Here is a 21972-nt window from a genome sequence, read left to right on the forward strand (position 1 = left end):
TCTGAGAGCTGACCAGGAATAGAACATTGAGAAGGTCTTTAGAGGATGACAGAAAGTTCCGTAGGTCTCCCAGAAGTTCTGTTATTTTTTTCCCTAAGCTCATAGCCTCTGGTAAAAATCTCTGGAGAGAAGTAAGAGTGAACCACAGTGCTTTCCCAAGAGTCCTTTGCGTGTTATCAGAGCCACTCTTTAGAATTTTCTCCTGGCGAAACAATCTTGATGCTTCCATGGGCCTAGTGTCTGTGCCCTTCCTCTGCTCCATCTGAGACATCTGGGTGAGGGGTGACAACAATAAACCAGCATTGGGGGGATCTGCTGTCACAAGCAACCCCCATCACGTCCACCTGAAGCACAATCTAACCACGCAACACAACCTGCTGCAACGTCACACTGGAAAGGCAGGTTCTGGCCACAGAGGGACACTGTGGTGGCAGTCTTGCTACCAGCACCTCAAATTACCTGAAGAGCTCTTTAGCTTCCAGGAACTGAAGTTGTGCAAACTGTATAAATCCCGCCTGCTGCAGAATCCTTCTGTACATTACCTGCAAGGAAAGACAGGTGTAACCTCTTAGCAAATCCTGAAACTATCATGGCAGGGTTAAATTTGTCTAACCCAAGCTAAACGTTCATTACAACACAAAAGTAAAATTACAAGTTAAGGAAAAAACAAGGCATATATGAAATTACATGTATCTGTCTCTTTATGGATTTATTTTCATAATTCCCTAGTCCTTCCCAAATGCACTCCTTGTCCTCTGAGTCTCCTCCTCATTAACTCACAGGACTTCAACGAGTCCCTGTATTTGTGTTGCTGAGTCAGATATCAACAACCCTGATGTTTCTGGCAGTTCAGGAGCTGCCTGGCCTTCTTCCACTCTTCTGGAGTTGAACTCACAGTAGCACCTCTCAGAGACTCGCTCAGAGCACAGGGCCGACCCATTTCATAACGAAACATAAACACCCAGGCTTTCTTGGCCAGAGATGCGGAAATGCTGCGTGTTCCATCTCCTGCTGGTGATGCCCAACCCACTCTAACAACCAACGTCCGACGCTCCTGCAATAAAGGTGTCAGTTTATCTTGTTTACTCCACTATGACCCATGTTCCCATGACCGCTTTGTTCTTGTTACATCTGGCAATAGCAAAACGCACGTTAGGAACCTGCTGGGTGGGTCCCACGCCAGCCCCCTCATCGTCCAGCACAGCTGGTGTCCGAGTCCTGTCTATCGTCTGTACAAAATGGCTCCTGGACATGTTTCTTCACTCCATTCCTATAGGTGCCACCACCATAGCCCGGGCTCTAATTGTCTCACGAGTAAAGACTGTGTTTTAATTACTCTCTCTGACTTAGACACCTCCTCCTTCCAATCCGTCCTTTCGTTCGACAGCCACACATTTTGTGAAGGCACAGCACACACATCACTCACCTAGCACCTCCCACGACTAGCCTAGCATCTACCTTTCAGTCGGTGCTCACTGATCAACTCTCGGATCCATGTGTATGACACTCCACTTCCGTTGTCACTCACTATCCCCATCTTACAGGAACAAAAATTCTGCCCAGAGATGTTAAGTTTTTAGCCCCAACTTACTAAAATAAGAATTGGTTGGACCATGATTTAAAACCAGACCTTTCCGATTCTAGAGCCCAAATCTTTCCACGCACTGATTCTTCCAGGTACACAGCAGGCAGCTGGTGTGTTACCCACTGAAGGCACAAGGGAAGTGGAACCTCAGTGCTGAAACGCCATCAGTCCTGTTCTCTGAAATTACCTTTCAAAGGGCTTTCACTCAGCACCACAAGATAGGGTGGAGAGAAAAAAAAAAACACTTTCACTACCCAGTGGTTTTAAAAGTCTCTCAGATGCATAGCAACCATTCCTCACCTACTTCCAGTAGAAATCCCCTTAGAGACGTCAAAACAAAGCAAGCTGCTTAAACCTCTCAGTTTTCTCTTTACCATCTGCCTTTATTTTCTTCCCTGAAACCAGCCATTTCTGACCTAAAGACTGACCCAATTATACCACCTAACAATAAGGAAAAGGAAAACGGGCAAAAGTTCTGTTGCTTGGGAATACCAGTTCCATTTCTGAACACAGAAACACTGGAGGCCAGCCACTTAGCAAAAGGGATGCAAAGGACCCATCAGCTGCAGTGGAAGAATTCTCAATCACACCCAGGCTTGTTGAGGAGAAAACAGCTGAATGGCAATTTATTCCTTACAGCGGTAGGATCTAAATGTCATCACTCTTCCCCTATCTGCAGGGAAATGGAAATTACTTTTGTGGGCACTCCAACAAGAATAAGGGGTTATTTTCTATACTCTAGTCTGGGAATCCTATTTGCACACTTGGAAGGAGAATGCAAAGAAGTTCTTCATCCTGGATGTAAGCATCACAGATGCTGAAGCCTGGGATGATACAGAGAACACCGTCGGATTTCACCTACAAATGCCTGATCAGAAACTTTACCAAGCATGGTCAATTCTTGGTTCTCTGAAGGTGACGGTCTTACTTCCAAACTGACTACTATGATCAATGCCTCCTCCTGCTCTCTGCTCAGGTGATCCCGAGCTATAAAACCTGGAGCCAGGTAGGATGTCAGGGAAAAGATGAGACGGACAAGTACATATGGACAGAGAATAAGAAAGTTGGTTTATCTCCAGAGCTAACTCAACAGTGGAAGTTCCAAGTCTCTATCTTCATTACCAGCTCATCCTTCACTGTAATGCAGTGGTGCAATTTCCCAAGTGAAGACAGTAAGTCGGCAAAGCAGCCCTCCAAGGAGCTACTCTATGTCTATGCTTTACAGAGGCTGCAGGCCAAATGCCTCCACCAGGCTTAAGAGGCTGCATGGATTCTGGAAGCAAGTTGAAACTGAAGTCAAAAATCCTTATTATTAGTATTATATTTCTGAACTGAGATTTCTTACACTTGTGATTTGGGGAACTGAAAGAAGATTCTAATCTAAAGATTTCTAAACCTGTTTCCAAGGCTGCATTGTCTAAGTTAAATATCATACAAGTGCTTCTGGAGAGAACAGTTCTTCCAAGCACTAAATTCAAAGGGCAGCATCTTTCACGGCTCCACCTTACTATGCACTGCGTAACAAAATACACAACCTTTCTAACTAATGGAATGCGACTCAGCCTTAAAAAGGAAGGAAATTCCAACACATGCTGCAACACAAATGAACCTTGAGGACACCGCGCTCAGTGAAGTCAGCCAGTCACAAGACAAATACTGTATTATTCCCCTGATACGAGGTCCCTAGTGCAGTCATAGACAGAAAGCAGAACAGGGGCTGCCATGGGGGCTGCCAAGGGCTGGTGGGGGGTGTAGGGCGGGGAGGTGGGGAGTTATTGTTCAATAGTACAGCATTTCTGCCCGGGAAGACGAAAAGGTCTGGAGATGGATGGTGCTGATGGCTGCACAGCATTGTGAATACACTCAATGCCACAGAACTACACACTCAAAAATAGCTAAAACAGTAACATTTATGTTATGTGTATTTTACTACAATTTTTTAAAAATTCTCCAGGTAGATGTTTTTCCTTTACTGAATTTTGGTAGTAGCCAAAGGCTTCTCATTTCTGTGGTGATCTGTGCTGGTATAGACTGAGGTGAAACGCTCTGAAATCAGAAAGTGGGTCTGAGTGCAGGCTCTTCCTGTCATTAGCTGTGTGGCCTTGGGCGGGTTATTCTGTCCCTCCATGCTGCATCTTCATCTTTATACAGACAGCAGGGCCGTGCAGCCTCAGAGCTGGGGTGAGGATTAAGAGAGTGCAGTTGGGTGTGGCTGTCACAACAGTACCTGGCATGCAGTAAAGCACACAATAAATGTTGTGTCTCTCTTTTAGCACTTTTAACTAATGCCAGGCTTTAACTCTTTCCATCATCTTCCAGGTCTGTCTGCTTGATTCTATCGCATCTCTGTGAGTAATGGAGGGAAGTGGATACATCCTTTTCTAATGAAAGAGCTGAAGAAAATCAGATTTTAAAAGGAGACTTCCCACAAGCAGCTGGAAGAACCACACGATGGCAGCACCCATGCCCTCACGTGACAAGAGCCAGTTCCTCAAATATGGCGCCTTAGGTGGCTACACCAGATCCTAGGCCAAATGTGATACAAAGACACATCCAGTGGTGAGGCCTGGATAAGGCATACAATGGAGTTATTTACTGCAACTCAGAAGAATATTTTCTTTCAAGTCTGTAAAAACTAGGTAGGTCAAATCTGGGCTCACACTAGAATATTTTTCATCGTTATAGTAGGAGGTTTTTGAGAAAGATGACAACCACAACCAAATGAGTCTGCAAATACTGCAGCAGGATACACACCACGTAAACCCTGGAGCCAAGGGGAGATAAACAGGCACACAGGGACGATGAGGATTCCTGAGCCAGGGGCAAGGACAGCACGAACAGGCTGCCTCTCCCCTTTCTGAGCTTCCCTCTCCAGCTACGGCTGGTTCTTTAATGCAGGGGATGGGATGGGTCACCCTGACTAGACTACACGATCAACCGCAGACCTGGATAAGGAAAACTGGCAAACACTGTTGTTGACAGCCAGCTACCAAGGCACAGAGGACAGCCAGACCACTAAGATTCATATATAATGCCCTATAACATGGAGGATATAACACGAATATATGAGACCTAAGTGTCATTCTTGTAAGTATAGCCGCATTCTAAACACAAATTGGCACGAATGTTATCATTTTAACTATATTCATGCCGCCCTTTTTTTCACTTATTAAAAAAACCATGTAAGTTATTGTCTAAACAGAAACATCTTTCCCAAAATATATTGGGTGGAACATGAGGACCGTGGCATTCTCCTTGTTAAAAAGGCAATGTGTCCTAATTGAATAAGTTTGTAAACAGGTGTGCATGTATATGTATCTATATACACAAATGCTGTTAAATAAAATATATAAACTGAAATGCACTTAGTTGTATAGATATAAAATATACAACTATATCATGTATAAAATGATGCATTTATATATATGTATGTGTATATATACACATACATATATATGTGTGTATGTGTGTATGTATATATATATATACATACACACATACATATATATGTGTGTACGTGTGTATATATATATATATATATATACACATACATATAACCCTTTTTGAGGATTCACAAAAAGATAAAAAACAATAATATATGCCCTCTTAGGGACCAATAATAAGTATTAGTATATATTGAAGGCTCTAAGAAAACCTTTAATTAAGAAACCTGATTAACTTAACCTTCCAAAATATAATCTTTCTCCCACCCTGCACCTGTTACTGTCCCTCCATGTGTCTGGTGAAACACACCTGGAAACCTTGATTCAGAAAGAAGCCTGCAATGAGCACACACAAAGCAGGAAAGGTGGTCAATTTCAAACATGGGAATGGGGAAGGGAGGCAGTGAGGGAGTAGCAAGAAAAGAGGGAGAGCACACATAGCAAAATTTACAAAAAAAAAAAAAAGGCCCAAACTCTTGGAAAGGATATACACAAAAAATTGCAACACTGGTGGCTTTTAGAGAGAAAAATAATGTGCTAAGGAAGAAAAGGAGACTTGTCATTTGATTTTTTTAACCACATGCATGTATTTTTCTCTTTTCAAAATTCTGTACTTCCTTTTCAAAATTCAAAATTCCTAAGTAATATATTCGATATGGCTCAAATTTTGAGGCATTCAAAAGGGATACAGTGAGCCCTCTCATTCCTGTCCCAGCCAGCAGATACCCTCCAAAGGGAATCAGTTCTATTAATTGCTCGTGTAGCCTTCCAGAGATATGTTACATATTGATGAGAAAATACTTTTATGCCATTTTAATAGCGGTAGTGTGTTATGCAGGCTTGCTTGCACTTTGTGTAACTTATTCTACCTTAATTCTATGTGTTAAGCCCTAAAGGCCTTGACACTCGTCCTGGCTGCACAGTGCTGCAGCTCCCCTCTGGGCCATAATACATCTAAGCATGCCCCCCTGGCAGCCTTTAGGTTTTGTTGTTTTTTTAACAAACAACAAACAAAGCTTTTTTAAGCAAAAAGTTTTCTGTATTTGTTATTTCAAACTTCAGTGACCAGATCTGTAAAATACACTTCTGGGTATGGAATTGTAAGTTGTAATGCTGACAGGTATTCTTGAATTGCCCTCTCAAGAGGCTGTATCAATTTAAATTGTTATAGGTGACACCTGAAAGCGCCAGTTTCCCCATCATTTACCAGTATGGTATTATCAAACTCTCTGATCTCTGATAATCTAATGAATGAAAAAATATTGGTGTATTCTTATTATGCATACCTCTCTATGAGAGACAAAGCATCTTTTCACATATTTATTAGATAGGCGATTCCTTTATTTATTTATTTATTTATTTATTTATTTTTAGATAGTCTTGCTCTGCCATCCAGGCTGGAGTGCAGTGGTGAAATGGCACAATCTTGGCTTACTGTAACCTCCGCCTCGTGTGATTCTTGTGCTTCAGCCTCCCACATAGCTGGAATTACAGGTGCATGCCATCATGTTAGACTAACTTTTGTATTTTTAGTACAGACGGGGTTTCACCATGTTGGCCAGGCTGGCCTCAAACTCCTGACCTCAAATGAGCCTCTCACCTCAACCTCCCAAAGTGCTGGAATTATAGGAGTGAGTCACTGCATCTGGCCAGCAATTTCATTTTCTATAAAATGTGTTCATATTCATTTTTCTATTGGGCTATTCACATTTCTTTTATATATCCCAAGGAATTCTTCAGATATTAGAGAAATTAGCTGTCTTTCTGTGCTGTAAACTACAAATATTTTTCCTAGTTTGCTATTTCTCTTCAATGTGTTTATAGGTTTTGCCATGCAGAATGTGTACCTGAGAGAGAGCGTGTATGCATGAATTTATTCTTTCTGGATTCTGGGTTTTCAAATAAATTATCTTAAAATGTTTCAAAGGCAGCTGGCACGGTGGCTCACGCCTGTAATCCCAGCACTGTGGGAGGCTGAGGTGGGCAGATAACTTGACGTCAGGTGTTCGAGACCAGCCTGGCCAATATGGTGAAACCTGATCTCTACTAAAAATATTAAAAAATTAGCCAACGTGATGGCATGTGCCTGTAATCCCAGCTACTCAGGAGACTGAGGTAGGAGAATTGCTTGAACCTTGGAGGCAGAGGTTGCAGTGAACTGAGATTGTGTCACTGCGCTCCAGTCTGGGGGACAGAGTGAGACTCCTTCTCAAAATTTAAATACACAAAATGTTCTAAAACCAAGGTATCTGAGAAGGCGGTGGCTGTCACGCATAGAATGTTTGTGTCTCCCTTAAAATTCCTGTTGAAACCATTCCCCCTGGGGTATTAGGAAGTGTAGTCTTGGGAGGTAATTAGGATTACATGAGGTTATGAGGGTACAGCCCTCATGAATGGGATCTGAGTAGTGCCCTTATAAGAATCCTGAGAGCTTGCTTCTGTCTCTGGCATGTGAAGATAAGATGGCCATCTATGAATCAGGAAGCTGGCCATCCCCAGACACCAAACCTGCAGACAACCTGCATCTTGGCCTCCAGAACTGAGAAATACATGTTTGTTGCTTAGGCTACCCAGTTTATGGTATTCGGTTCTAGCAATATGAGATGACTAAGAAGGTAAAGGTGTAGTTTTTTAAATCTCTCAGTCCCCTCTCAAAAAAGAGAGAGAATGATTGGTTCATAACAGCACTATTCACCACAGCCTAAGGTGGTAGCAACTTACTCATCAACAGATGAATAAGTAAACAAAATGTGGTAAGTATATACAATGGAATATTATACAGCCTTAAAAAGAAAGAAGATTCATCCATGCTGCAACATGGATGAACCTTGAGGACATTATGTAAGAGAAATAAGCCAGTCACAGAAAAACAAATATTGTATGACTTCACTTCCGTGAGGTTGCTAGAGTAGTCAAATTCATAGAAACAGCAAGTAGAAGTGGGGGTTGCCAGGGCCAGGTGCAGAGGGAATGGGTGGGCATACAGTGGGAAGTGGGAGGTGACTTTGCAGGCTCCAATTTGCCATGTGTGCCAACATGGAGAAATTTGACATAAAAGAAATCTGTATGCTTTGTTTGGGCCTCTAAGCAAAAAGATCAACTCACTCCAAGGGAAAGAAATCCAGATTGCCATCAGATTTTTCACTGCAACTCTATCACAGTAGAACATATTTAAGTTCCTCACTGAAAGGTAAGATGAGTGGAAGATTTTATATCCAGCCAAACTGGCCCTCAATGAACTGTCATTGTCATCAACAAGCTCAGAGACAGTGTTCCCATATTTCTATCGTGAAATATCTACCAGAGGACTGCTTTAGAAAACCAAATGACTGGAAAGACATCAACAGAATATTTGATGGTGGGCATTCAACACATATTTGTCCACAGAACTAAGAGACCAAATAGCATGTGACAGGCTGGTTGCTCTGACAAAGTACAGAAAATGTAACCATAAAAAAATAGGGGAGAATGGGAGATTCCATAAAAAAGACGAGATGCTTACTGACTGCCTTCTGGGTATCAGCTGGGAGTCAAGGGCTGTTTCTCCAAAGTAGATGCTGAGGAACACAGAGGAAGAGTGATGAAGACGTTACTGGCTAATTTCAAACACAGCTACAAGTGGGAAAGCAACAGACAACAGAAGCCCTCCCAGCAAAGGAGAACATAAAGGAATTTAGAAGGTGAATAATATTAAGGTAATCATTAGAACAAAAAATACAACACAAACACTCACACCAAAAGACAGATAAGAAGGGAGGAAGAAGGAGAGAGACAGTGACAGTGGGAAGAAGGAAGGGAAAGAAAGTATGAGGAGGGGGTGGAAGGCGGGGGGAGAGAGAGGGATAGAAAGAGAGAGAGAGAGAATATGCAAATAAAACAGACTACACAGTAAAAGGGGGGAGGTATAGTCAAAGAAGTCTAAACTCAGTTTTTCTCTTCTCAGTTTCACTCTATAGTGAATAGAGTGAAAGATTTTTTTTGCATCAATATTGATTTACTATTTTACTTTTGAGCTATGTAAGTATTTTACATAATTATAAAGCAAATTAAATTTTAAAAAGCAATCCCTAAAAAACGAAAAGTCAAATGAAACAAATGAACCTAACTACATATATAAAGTTGGTAGCAGAACCACACAGAGAACTATCCCACATGACATTAAAACAGTAATTTGAGTGTACAGCCTAGCGAGATTTTCCCTAAATATTAAAACAAAACAAAAAAGCAAAGCAAAAACATTCATTGGATGAGTATAGAGATATGAGCACTGACCAGACACTCAGCACACGAAGGAATCGGTGCTGACGTGGGGGAGTGATGACAATGGTACTGTGGTTACATTTCAAAGGGGGCATCGTGTTTTAGAGACATGTACTGAAATGTTTTTCGATGAAATGGAAAAAAAATCTATCGGAGCTCAAGCTTAAATGTAAACACTATCCATATTATGTGATAGAAATCAAGTAATTTTTTGTGTCTGACACAAACCTTTGTCTATAAAGCAAGATGTCCCTTTACTGTCTCTTGTTTTAAATACAGCATTCTAAACCGTAATATAATTTAAGGCCTGCTTTCTAAAGTTCTGAGCAACCCTTTTGGAACTCCTAAAGAAACGATCCTTAATTCCAGCCCCACAGTCAAACTTCTTGACAAACGCCTTGCTAATTCAGAACTCAGAGAAGCGAAAGCAGCCCTTGCTTTACATGAAGGGACAGGAGTGCAGCGGCGAAGAAGTTTACTGAACGCAAGCTTTTCATCTTCTCCCTTCCTGGTTTCTCTTAGTGTGGGGTCTAGCATGTGGTCACAAGCACTCTAAAACTAAAAGAAGCAATCTACTTAACCATATGAGCGGAATCTAATCCTTTAAAACATACACATTTAGGAAAGGTCATTTCTAAACTTTTTTTTTGCATCAATATTGTCTTATTGTTTAAGGTTTCTATTTCAAACAAAAACTCCGTGCTGCCAATCTTTATATCACAGGTCTGCTGGAAGCTCTGAATTACTCATTCATTCTTTCCTTGGTATTAAGAGAGAAGGACCTTCCTAGGACCTAAGGGAGGGAGAAGCATGGTGCTGAGGGGTGAACTAATAAATGGTATGTGCCATGCTCAACACACCTGTGCATGGGGGAAGAAGTGCTTAGTTCTGCCCAGAGGAAAGGGAAGGCTTAGTGAAGAGAAGATATTTAAGCAAGGTATCAAAACTATTTTATTGAGTAGAGAAGTACACTCCAGTAATTGCAGGGTAAAGTGCCCCACGGGGGGCACCAGCCTGACTTAGCCAGCCTGATGTCCAGAGGCATGGCTGATCTGCGCTGCTGTGTCTTGTCTATGAAATGAGGACAGTGGTACCAGTCATTACCGAATTCTTTTGAGGGTTAAAATAACAAATGTTTTCAAATGCCTTGCAATGTTCCTGACATATAGGGCTTACTGGTTGTTTATTCTCTTTGTCCTCTACCCTTTGAGGCAGAAATGTAGGATGCAGGCATGTGCTTCATAAGAGGTGTGTGTGTGTGTGTGTGTGTGTGTGTGTGTGTAAAAGACAAGGAGGCCACAGTAGAGGGTGGGACCAGGCACACTTCTAGACTGTGGACTTTACCTGGGCAATGAGATGCCCACTATTTTAAGCAAAAGACTTGGTCTGTATTTGAGAAAGATCATTTCCATATAGTTGCACGGAAGATGGACTGCAATCACACACGGAGGCTGTTAAAAATGCAGGCAAAAATGAGCATGGTCTGAACGCCAGCAGTAACAACGGGAAAAGAAAATAATGGGTGAACTCGAGATAATTCTGAGGGTGTATTTCCAGGGCTGGACATAGAAGCTTGCTGCAATACAGGGAGAAGTGGCGAGCACGTTAGCAAGGAAAACAAAAAACCTCTGAGATATCAGTTGGAGAACAAGATGACTAATACTATCTAATATTGACTGTATAGCTCTACTCTGGCAAAAAGCATAGAGAAAAAAAGTAAAAATCAGATAAAGAGCATTGAAAGCTTCTGGAAGAAAATGTTACACACTTAAAGTGTCCACATGGTATGTGTGCAAGGAGGGGATACTCCACAGTGGCAGCTGTGAAAACCTTGAAATGTGGCCCCTGGACTTCCACAGGGGGAAGCTTGCAGGAGAGAAGGGGCTGAGAGCGTGCGCAGCAGCAGCAGGCCTGGGACGGGAGATCTGCCTCTGGTCTGCACCTTCCCCTCCAGGGCACCCGAAGCTCAGCAGCTTTCTTCTTTTTGCCTTTGCTGCCCCCTGCTGAATTCTAGTAAATCCATCTTACTCAAAAGTTAGGAACAAAGATGAAAAGTTTATCAGTGTTTACATGTAGAAAAGAGGTCCTGCCCGCCTTCACAGCCCACAACCATAAATCACACATTCTGTCTTCTTTCACTTTCAGAATCTACCCTTTGCTGCATAAAGTGCCTGAGGCCAAAGAGCATTTCATTCCACAACAATCACACGGTCATCTCTAAAATCTGACCGACATTACTAAGAACTTTTCATTAATTTAGATATTCATATAAAGCACACATACGTATCAATATTATGTTTTGTTCCCCTCAGATATAGAGTAACCTGAACCTAACAACTGATCAAGTAATAGTTTTTAGGAGACTCGATTTATATCCATTGTATTTATTATACCAATTATATTTAAAATGAATGTCTCTCAAATGCATTAAAAATGTTCTCCTTAGGAAATCAATTAGATGGAGTTCCTACAATATCAATTTAGTTAGTAAAATGGTTAGCAATATGGGTAGTAAAGCTTTTCCTATAGATGATAGAATTCTAAACTTTAATTCAACCCCTTCCTGACAAACACAAATTCTAAATTCGGAGACAAATTAATCTGACCTCACTCTTTTGCTTTCTAAGAACTATGTTCTTGATCCTTCTCTGAAGGTCCACGGAAGAGGAAAGTTGATTAGAAATACAAGTCCATATCTAAAGTAGCAGAATTAAGTTAGAATTAAGTCAGTTGGACCCAACTTATCCACTGTTAGCAGTGCCTTCTCAGTCACAAGCTGTTCAACTGCCCTAAAGCCTGATTCCTTATCTCTACAATGTGGATTTGTTGAGAAAAATTAAACAACAGACGTAAGAGCAGTGTGTACAGCCTGGTACACAGGAAGGGCCGATGCATGTTAGTTAAATCTGAATGTCCCCTAACTGGTGACTTAGAGGCATATTTCTATGACCAGTTCATTACAAACCTGAAATTTTTCCTTTGGAATGTTCCTCCGGGCTCCTTTTGCTAAAACCAAAGCCTCTTCTACTCTGCGGCTTGCTAGAAGATCCTGTATTTGTTTTTCCAAAGGTAATGGAACCAAGATGTAAACTCCTTTACTTGTGGCAACGATCACTCTTCCTGGGAAAAAATTCAGCATTGTTGGAAAGAGGAAAAACATATTGCCTGCAAGAAAGCACACTGCTTTCCCCATACTGGATCATTACCTGATTTGTTGAACAATTTTACCATAGTTTTCTGAATGGAATTCCTACAAAAATTATAAATTATAAGGCTTTTCTTTTTCCCACACTGTCAACTGTCAGAAAATGGCAAACTCTTACTATGACATTTCCAAAGAATACAATCTTGTTTTTTAATACCTTTTTTAAAATTGAGAAATGCTGGTAAAGGTAAGATCCGTGCGGTAAACACATAACACACAGTTCAATAAAGATGCAGAGTTCAAATAGGGAACATTATCAATAAGAATACACAACATTTTTAAAACATTCTTTCCCCTCCAAGTTAGTTCACATAAAATTAAAATTTTAATGCAACATTCTGAAGCATGAGATAATATTTCATACTCACCTGCCAACCAAAAATACCTCCAAAGTCTTGCCATTAATGTATTCCTCTCCCTGCAATCTTGCAAGTTAACCTGGCCCACGGCCAACACCGCTATCCTCATTTGATCTGTGAGCTTCTCCACAGGTAGTCTGTGGAGGAGTCAGAACTGCAGTCCAAGACTAGCTCCTACTACTAAGCTTCCCAATTAAATTTGGCTCCCTTCTGCAGAAACTTTCAGCTAAGCACCACCTGTTCATAGGGAACTACTTCTTTCTGTCTTCTGTATCAGAACTAAGGCAGTTTTTCTCATTTTCAAATGACATTCTGTCCCTCCTCTGCCTAGTGTCACTTTTCCTAGGAAGCCTCCCTGTGTTCCCAACCTGGGTAGGTTACATCATCTTCCTCTGTGTGTCCACCACATCCTGAGCCCGCCTCTACCACTCAACAGGCACGACACCACAATACCGCTCTGTGTGAGACCCCAGCGCATGCGCCAGAGCCCCGCTGGAATTAACCCACTTAATGACGGGAACTTTGAGTCTTCTTATCTCCTCAGCATCTACAAAATGGCACTTAACACAGCAAGGGTAATGTATGGTGGATTAAAATCCTTAAATGGCAAATGCAGCACATAAATCTAGATTTGTTCCTGGTTGGAAGAAAATACGATAAAAGCCATTCTTAAGTCAATTGGGGAAATCTGAATACTGGCAGGACACGAGATGGTATTAACAATTAATGTGAATTTTCTTAGGTGTGAAAATGGCATTGTGGCTTTGTAGGAAAAAGCCCTTATTCTTAGATGTGTGTGGAAGAATTTTGGGACTAAATATCATATCTTCCACTTACTTTCAAATGGCTCAGTAAAATGTTGAATCTAGGTGAAAAGTTTCAGGTAGCTTACTTTGTCTCTCTTACAACTTTTCTGTATTGAAAGTGTTCAAAATAAAATTGAGGAAAAGTAGAATAAATCCTTCAAATGGCTTACCATACATATGAGATGAAGTCCTTCCCTGCTCTGCCTTCCCGACTACCCTGGTCTGAGGCAGCCTCAGCTCACACTGCCCCTTCACCCACACCATGCACTACAGTCAAAACAAACTGCTTGTGTGGCCTGAAGCCCACAGTGGCCTCTTGAACAGATTCGCAAATACCTTTCTCTCTGCCAGAAGGTTCTTTCACACAACATCTGCTTGACTGATTCCTATACATCCTTAAAGAATGACTAAAACAGCACCTCCTTCAGGAAGCCCTCCCTGATATCTCTAGGAAATACTTTCTCCTCTGCTCTCACGATGGACCTTATTTGATCGTGATCAACCTCTTATACTGCCATAGCTATTTATTTAAATGTCTGCCTCCCCACTAACTGTGCAGCCCCTGAAGCACAGAAACCGTATTGGAGTCATCTGTGTGTCTTTTATGCTTAGCGCAAGGCCCAGTTCCTAAATGATATTTACTGAAGAAATATCATAAAAGAGTTAAGTAAATTTCATTAAAACTTCTAAGTGAATGAGTACCTTCAAAGTCCTGTAGGATGTGGCCCTCCTTAAAGGGCAGGGTCTGCTTCTGCTGCTGATCCAACATGCTGTGGACTGTGATGAATTCATTATCCAGTGCTATGACGTATGGAAAGGACACGGCTGCCCCAATCACGTTCTCTGACCAGTGCACGGGAGCCCGCTGGGATATCCCTGCGACTGTGGCAAACATGCCTAGAAGCAAGAAGAAAGAGTTAGGTGGGCTTCCAAATGAGCATGGTATCACTTTCCTGTAGCTATGTCGAAATGCAGAACGCCCCCACCCACCAGCAATTTTCCTATATAGTCTTAAATTTCAAGAAAGAAAAATGATATAATACGCTGTATGTGTGAAGAGCCCCACAGGACTTTATTTTTGCGAAGAGAACTACCTTACCTAGAATGTAGATCTGATATTTACTTCTGATTAAAAACGAGGTTGTAATAATATTACCACAAACTTAGCAAAATAAAAAATAAAATAGGCCGGGCATGGTAGCTCACACCTGTAATTCCAGCACTTTGGGAGACCGAGGCAGGCAGATAGTGCTGGAGCTCAGGAGTTTGAGACCAGCCTGGGCAACATGGTGAAACCCCGCCCCTACAGAAAACACAAAAATTTGCCAGGCATGGTGGTGCACGCCTGTAGTTCCAGCTACTTGGGAGGCTAAGGTGGGAAGATCACTTAAGCCCTGAAGGTCAAGGCTGCAGTGAGCGTGATATGCCACTGCACTCCAGCCTGGGTGACAGAGCAACAAGCTGTCTGAAAATAAATTTTAAAAATAAAATAAAAATGAGGTTAAAAATACATTTCCATATAAGCCACATGAAGATTTATAAAGCATGTGTCTTCATGTGACGACAAAGTGACTTTCAAATAGGGCATAATCCTGAGGATTCTGCTGAATTTCAGCTCAAATAACATGCTCTAGACAGCACAGCTCTCATGGTCACATGAACACCAGCAACATTACCCAGCCTCACCCTGGAGTTCAAACAGGGTCACTGCATTTACCTGCTTACAGCTGGACATCGCCCAACCAGAGAACTATGCAGCACAGAGGCCCTGATGAATGTTTTTAAAATAAAAAGGGCAAGGGCCTGGGGCAGTGGTGCATGTCTATAATCCCAGCTACTTGGGAGGCTGATACAGGAAGATTGCTTGAGTTCAGAAGTTCAAAACCAGCCTGGGGAACATAGTGAGACCCTTTCTCAAAAAAAAAGGTGGTGGCGGGGGCAAAGGAAAAGGATGAAGAATCAAGAACAAAGGCATCGATGCAAAATGCAAAGCAAAGCTTTCACTAGAATAAAAGAGCGAGCAGTAATTGGCAGAGGAGTCCAGGAGGAACAGTAGGAGAAGCCTCGCAGCCCCACTTAGGAACAGAGGGGACTGTGATCAACACCCACAAACCAATTCTATTCTCTCCAAACAGGTGATAAAGTCTATTGTTTCGGTACTGCTGCAAGAGTGTGATTGCTGTCAACATGCAAATGTCACAATTGTGTAAATGGCACACCTTTTAAAAGCATTATTTTCAATTGTGTAATCTCTAAGTTTCATCCACCCCCTTATCTAAGCTGGGAGAAGGAGAGGGAACTGGTAAAGAGTAGCTGAATTATTTACCTTCTTCAAGAAGCACTGTCATAGGACAGGGTATAAAGTCACAATTATCAATTGTATTATGAAGATTTCAACAAAGTATGGCTTTTCAGAAGGTTCAGAACAATTTGTGATGACATGGAAATGGTCACAAATTATATTCAAGGAGAATAGCAAGAAACAAAATAAAAATATGTAGCTTTCAGGAACAGAAAACCAAACACCTCATGTTCTCACTCATAAGTGGGACACAGGAGGGAAGCATCACACACCGGGGCCTGCCAGGGAGTAGGGGCCTAGGGGAGGGATAGCATTAGGAGAAATACCTAATGTAGATGACGGGTTGATGGGTGCAGCAAACCACCACGGCACATGTATACCTATGTAACAAACCTGCACATTTTGCACATGTACCCCAGGACTTAAAGTATAATTTTAAAAAGTGTGTAGCTTTTATGTTTAAAAGTGCATTTACAGTCATTATAGTAATTTGTTCAAACTATTAATTTCTGAAGCCATATAAGGACAGTGGTGGTTACTGTGCTGTGGACAGAATCTGTATATAAGTACTGTGTGAGAGGCATTACAAGCGATCTTTCAATTTGCTTGTAATTGTGCCAGTTACAAGCAGAACAAAAGTTAAGAAGGTTGGTTCATTTAGCCCAATGCCCATGTAGCTGAGACAGAGTGCATCATAAAGATTATTGACTATTATTTCCCACCAATCTTAACACTACAACCAACAAGGGATGATAATGAAGTAAAATATTTTCACTATCAAATCTTTTTCCTTTTTTTTGGAGATGAAGTCTCGTTCTCCTGCCCAGGCGGGAGTACAGTGGCACCATCTAGGCTCACTGCAACTTCTGCCTCACGGGTTTATGCAATTCTCCTGCCTCAGCCTCCTGAGTAGCTGGGATTACACGCATGCACTACCACGCCTGGCTAATTTTTGTATTTTTAACAGAGATGGGGTTTCACTATGTTGGCCAGGCTGGTCTAGAACTCCTGACCTCAGGTGATCTGCCTGCCTCAGCCTCCCAAAATGCTGGGATTCCAGGTGTCAGCCACTGCACCCAGCCTATCAATCTTTAAAAAAAGATAAAATTGAATGTATTCTTTATACTCTTCACTATAAGAAATGAAACTGGCCAGGTGTGGTAGCTCAGGCCTGTAAGCCCAGCACTTTGGGGGCCAAAGCAGGTGGATCATTTGAGGTCAGGAGTTCAAGAGCAGCCTGGCCAACATGCTGAAATCCTGTCTCTACTAAAAATACAAAAAATTAGCCAGGCGTGGTGCTGCGCACCTATAATCCCAGCTACTAGGGAGGCTAAGGCAGCAGAATCATTTGAACCCAGAAGGTGGAGGTTGCAGTGAGCTGAGATCGTGCCACTGCACTCTAGCTTGGGTGACAGAGCTAGACTCTGCCACAAAAAAAAAGAAATGAAACCACACAAGTACTAGAAGAAAACACAGGTGAATTTGTCTTTAATCTGGAAGACAGAGAAATCTTCCTAATTATGACTCAAACTCAAGAAGCAATATGTGAAAATACTGATACATTTGATTATATAGAATTTTTCTTTTTGAGATAGGGTCTTGCTGTGTTCCACAGGCTATAGTGCAATGCCTAGTCACAGGCATAATTACAGAGCACCACAGTTTCAAACTCCTGGGCTCAAGCAGTCCTCCTGCCTCCGCTTCCTATAGCTGAGATCACAGGCACATGCCACCACACCTGGCAAGATTATATCAAAAATTTTTAAAAAGCATTTGCACAGTAAAAAATGGAAACAAATACTTGAAACTTGGTAACAGAGAAGTTGGTATCTCAAATATCTTTTTAAAAATACTTAAAAAAAGGGCTAGAGATAAGAAGAGATAATTCCCGTCAGAAGAAACGTAAATGGCTTTTAAACGTGAAAAATGTTCAACTATGCACATAAACAAGGGAAAGGGAAATTAAAACTATACTGAGAAACCATTTCTAATATACTAGACTGGGAAAAACACGTAAGTTTGGATAACATCCTCTGTTGGCAAAGCTGGAGGGAAACAGGCACTTTTATAGGTTGCTAGGGAGAAATAAAATGGTGTAACTTTTATCAAGGGAGGCTACAGTAATACCTCACATTTACACTTTGACTCTGCTATCTCTCTAGAAAGCTTTCTAATAGATACATTGAAAACAAACACACACATACACACAAATATAAGTCCCTAGGAATAGCTAAAGACTAAAAAAGACCCCAAATGCTCCTCAATAGATGGAACGCATTATGGTACCTCCACATAGCAGAATAGTGCACAACTATAAAAATGAAGGAGGAATACCTCTACAGTATATTATGCTCTGAAGTGATTACCAATATATTAAGTAAAAAAAGCAAGTATGCCACCACTTAGCCAAGAAGGAGGAGATGCAAATATTTACATATTTATGTTTTACTGTAAAATGAAAGAATAAACCCTAAAAATAAAGGTTACCTATGGCAGAGGGAAACTTGGTAAAAAAAAAAAAACTGGCTGTGAGCTTAGACCTCTTTGATGATATCTTGCTGTATCCATCTGTCTTGGAGCTTTGTAAACATTTATATAATAAAAAATAAACCAAAGCAATTTCTAAAAATCAAAAGTAAAATGAAACAAACGAATCTAACTATAAATCTAGTTGATGGCATAACCACATGGAAAACTATTCCAAGTGACTTTAAAACACAGTAATTTGACTATATGCCTAATACCCAAAGGACAGAAAGGGCCGCAAACCACCAAAGTTTCCAATAATTATATTGTGGGAGCGGTAGTGTCGGACCAGTTACTCTGTTGTATGCACTGTGGGATGAATCAAAGGAGTAATTATGTGGAAAGAGTAGAGAAGTAAGATTTTTTGGTGTGGCTGAAAGGAGATACAGGTACAACGATGGATTGGTTCTATCAACATGATTTCACGATGAAATTATCGTTAAAAAGCATATCCTTATCCAGGTGCAGGGGTGCATGCCTACAGTCCCAGCTACCTGGGAAGCTGAGGCAGGAGGCTTGCTTGAGCCCAGGAGTTCAAGGCAAGCCTGGGCAACACAGCAAGACCTCGTTTCTAGAAGAGTAAAATTAAATAAAAAAGACTTACTTCCCAGCACTGCCTACTGAAAGGAGGACCTAGAAACAATGAGCAGCAATCACCTCTAGCTCCCAGACTGTGGTCTGTAAACATCAAGGCTCTTTGGAGACATGGCTGAAACCAGACCCAGGTGAGCCAGGAACACACTGAAAGTCAAGGAAGGAATCAAATTTCTAGGGGCATGAAAAAGGACTGGTGAGTGCTCCAGAATAAACTCCCACTAGGCATGGATAAAACCAAGCACATCACATACAGTTAAATTCATGAGTTTATTATGATACTTTTTAGAAAGCCATTTTTGTAGGAAAGAGACCCCCATATTGAAAATTGCCTCATCTTGCCCTTCTCTATAAAGTATTTGGGGATAACCAAACAGTTATGGAGAAGTTTAGCTTCACAGGTGCATTCCCCCCGCCACCACCATGGGAGGGAAGAATGGAGACAAACAGTATGTCGCCATTTAGCAGCTCTGAATAACCGAACTGTTCTGGACAGTAACTGTCAACAGCTGTTAACATTACAAAGTGATGAAGGCATTAGGTAACCCTGACAGAAGTACTCCACCTCTACGGAGTAGTCTTGCCTCCTGCAAAACAAGCACATTTTTAAAAACCCTGAATCTCCTAACTACTATTTGAAGATAAAACAGAGGTCAGAGAGGCACGTCAAACAATACTATGGAAATGAAATCATTAAAATTCACATTGTGGGACACTATAGATGAAACCACCCAATTTCTTCAACAAAAAAATTAAAGAAAAACAAAGGGGTTGAAGCAGAAAACTGAAGATTAAAAAACAGTAACAGATCAATCAATTGTAATGTATGGGCCTTGTGTGAAACTGATTCAAACAAGCTGAAAAATAAACATAGGAATACTTAAACATAAGTGTATATGCCTACTTATGTCTATCATGATGTAGGTAACAGGAGAAATAGGACACATCTAGATACATTTGATATTAAGGAATTACTGTCAGGTTTTTTAGGAATGTAATTCTATTGTGGTTTTCTTAGGTATCTGTAACTTAGAAATACATATTAAAACGTTTACAGATGAAATGCTATGATGTCTGGGATTTGCCTCAAAATAAGCAAAGGGCATAATGTGTATAAACTGAGAATTCCTGATGCTGGGTGATGTCTCTACCAGGTTCATTATGCTATTCTCTTTATTATACAAGCTTATATATGCTTTCTACAATAAAAAATTTCACAATACAGAATTCCTCAATTAAAAAAAAATGTGGCTGGGCCAAAGAATTCTTCCTTCAAAAAGTCAGAATCTGTGCTGCCAAGCTATGAAAAGATGTGGAGGAAACTTAAATGCATATTACTCGCTGGGTGTGGTGACTCACACCTGTGATCCTAGCACTTGGGAGGCTGAGGTGGGTGGATCCCTTAAGGTCAGGAGTTTAAGACCATCCTGGCCAACATGGTGAAACCCCATCTCTACTAAAAATACAAAAATTAGCTGGACATGATGGTGTGCACCTGTAGTCCCAGCTACTCAGGAGGCTAAGGCAGGAGAATCGCTTGAACCTGGGAAGTGGAGGTTGCAGTGAGCCGAGATCACACCACTACACTCCAGCCTGGGTGACAAAACAAGACTCCCTCTCGGTTGGGGGGTGGGGGAGTAAAAAAAACAAAAACAAAAAGCCTATGACTAAGCAAAAGAAGCCAATCTGAAAAGGCTACGTACTGTATGGTTCGAACTAGGTGACACTCTGGAAGAGAAAAAACCCAAGGAAACAACAAAAAGACAAGCAGTTGCTAGGGCTTAGGGGAAGGGAGGGATGAACAGGTGGAGCAAAGAGGACTTTCAGGGTGGTGAAATGATTGTGAATGACATTATAACGGCGGATTCATGTCAGTACACATTTGTCAACCTAATATAAACTATGCTTCAGGTACTAACGATGTGAGCCTTGTACCACTGTCCTGTGGATAACAGGAGAGCAGGAGGTCTTTGGGAGCTCTCTGTAGTTTCCTCTCAGTTTTGCCGTGAACCTAAAACTGCTCTAAAAAATAAAGTCTATTTTTTAAAAAAGTGAAAATCAAGATATGTACATAAAATATTTCATGACAGGAATTCTTGTTATTACAAGAAAATGGGTTTGCGCTCAGCACTTTGAAATGAGGTGTCTATACGAAAACTCCAAGGATAAAAAATACCTGTGTTAAGAGGAACTCTCTCTCGCCAGCATCCCTGTACCACAAACATATAAACTAATTCTAATATGAGATGCCCCTGGCTGGAAGAAAATACCAGGAGACATCACTAAGGTTAAAGCACTAATTCTTAATTTTGATCAGGCTGTCCAGAGAATTAGTTAAGGCCACACGAGAACTGCTAAAGCCCTTTTTGAGGAGCTAGCTACGAAAAATGTTTTGGTGGGATGAAATGGCAGGACATAAAAGAGAAAATGTTATAGACATGACATTAAAAACACTTAGTGAGCTACCTCAACTAATTTTCATTTTTTAAAATTTATTTTATTTATTTTTTTTAGATAGAGTCTTGCTCTGTCATCCAGACTGGAGTACAGTGGCACAATCTCAGCTCACTGCAACCTCTCTCCCCCTCGGTTCAAGCAATTCTTCTGCCTCAGCCTCCTGAGTGGCTAGGATTACAAGTGGTTGCCACCACACCCAGCTAATTTTTGTATTTTTAGTAGAGATGGGGTTTCACTATGTTGATCAGGCTGGTCTCGAACTCCTGACCTCAGGTGATCCACCTGCCTCCGCCTTCCAAAGCACTGGGATTATGGGCGTGAGCCACCTTGCCCAGCCTCAACTCTTTTTAGAATGAGGAGGAAAAATTATTAAATGACAACCCACCCTTATGGGAAAATTTTACTAGGAAGCCTTATGGAGTTATTTTTGTAGTT

General features: G+C 41.2%; 1 protein-coding gene across 1 annotated transcript in view; it reads right to left on the reverse strand.

Moving 5' to 3' along the window:
* Positions 1-21972, reverse strand: part of TGFBRAP1 (transforming growth factor beta receptor associated protein 1) — a 61402-nt gene that overhangs the window by 17550 nt on the left and 21880 nt on the right. The window contains exons 3-5 of the mRNA XM_017541093.2: positions 14361-14555; positions 12254-12408; positions 460-542 (exon numbers count right to left, since the gene is read on the reverse strand). Of these exons, the coding sequence (XP_017396582.1) occupies positions 460-542; positions 12254-12408; positions 14361-14555 (433 nt within the window). The remainder of the gene's footprint in view (positions 1-459; positions 543-12253; positions 12409-14360; positions 14556-21972) is intronic.

This window comes from Cebus imitator, unplaced genomic scaffold (assembly GCF_001604975.1).
Source record: "Cebus imitator isolate Cc_AM_T3 unplaced genomic scaffold, Cebus_imitator-1.0 Scaffold131, whole genome shotgun sequence".
NCBI classification, from domain to species: domain Eukaryota; kingdom Metazoa; phylum Chordata; class Mammalia; order Primates; family Cebidae; genus Cebus; species Cebus imitator.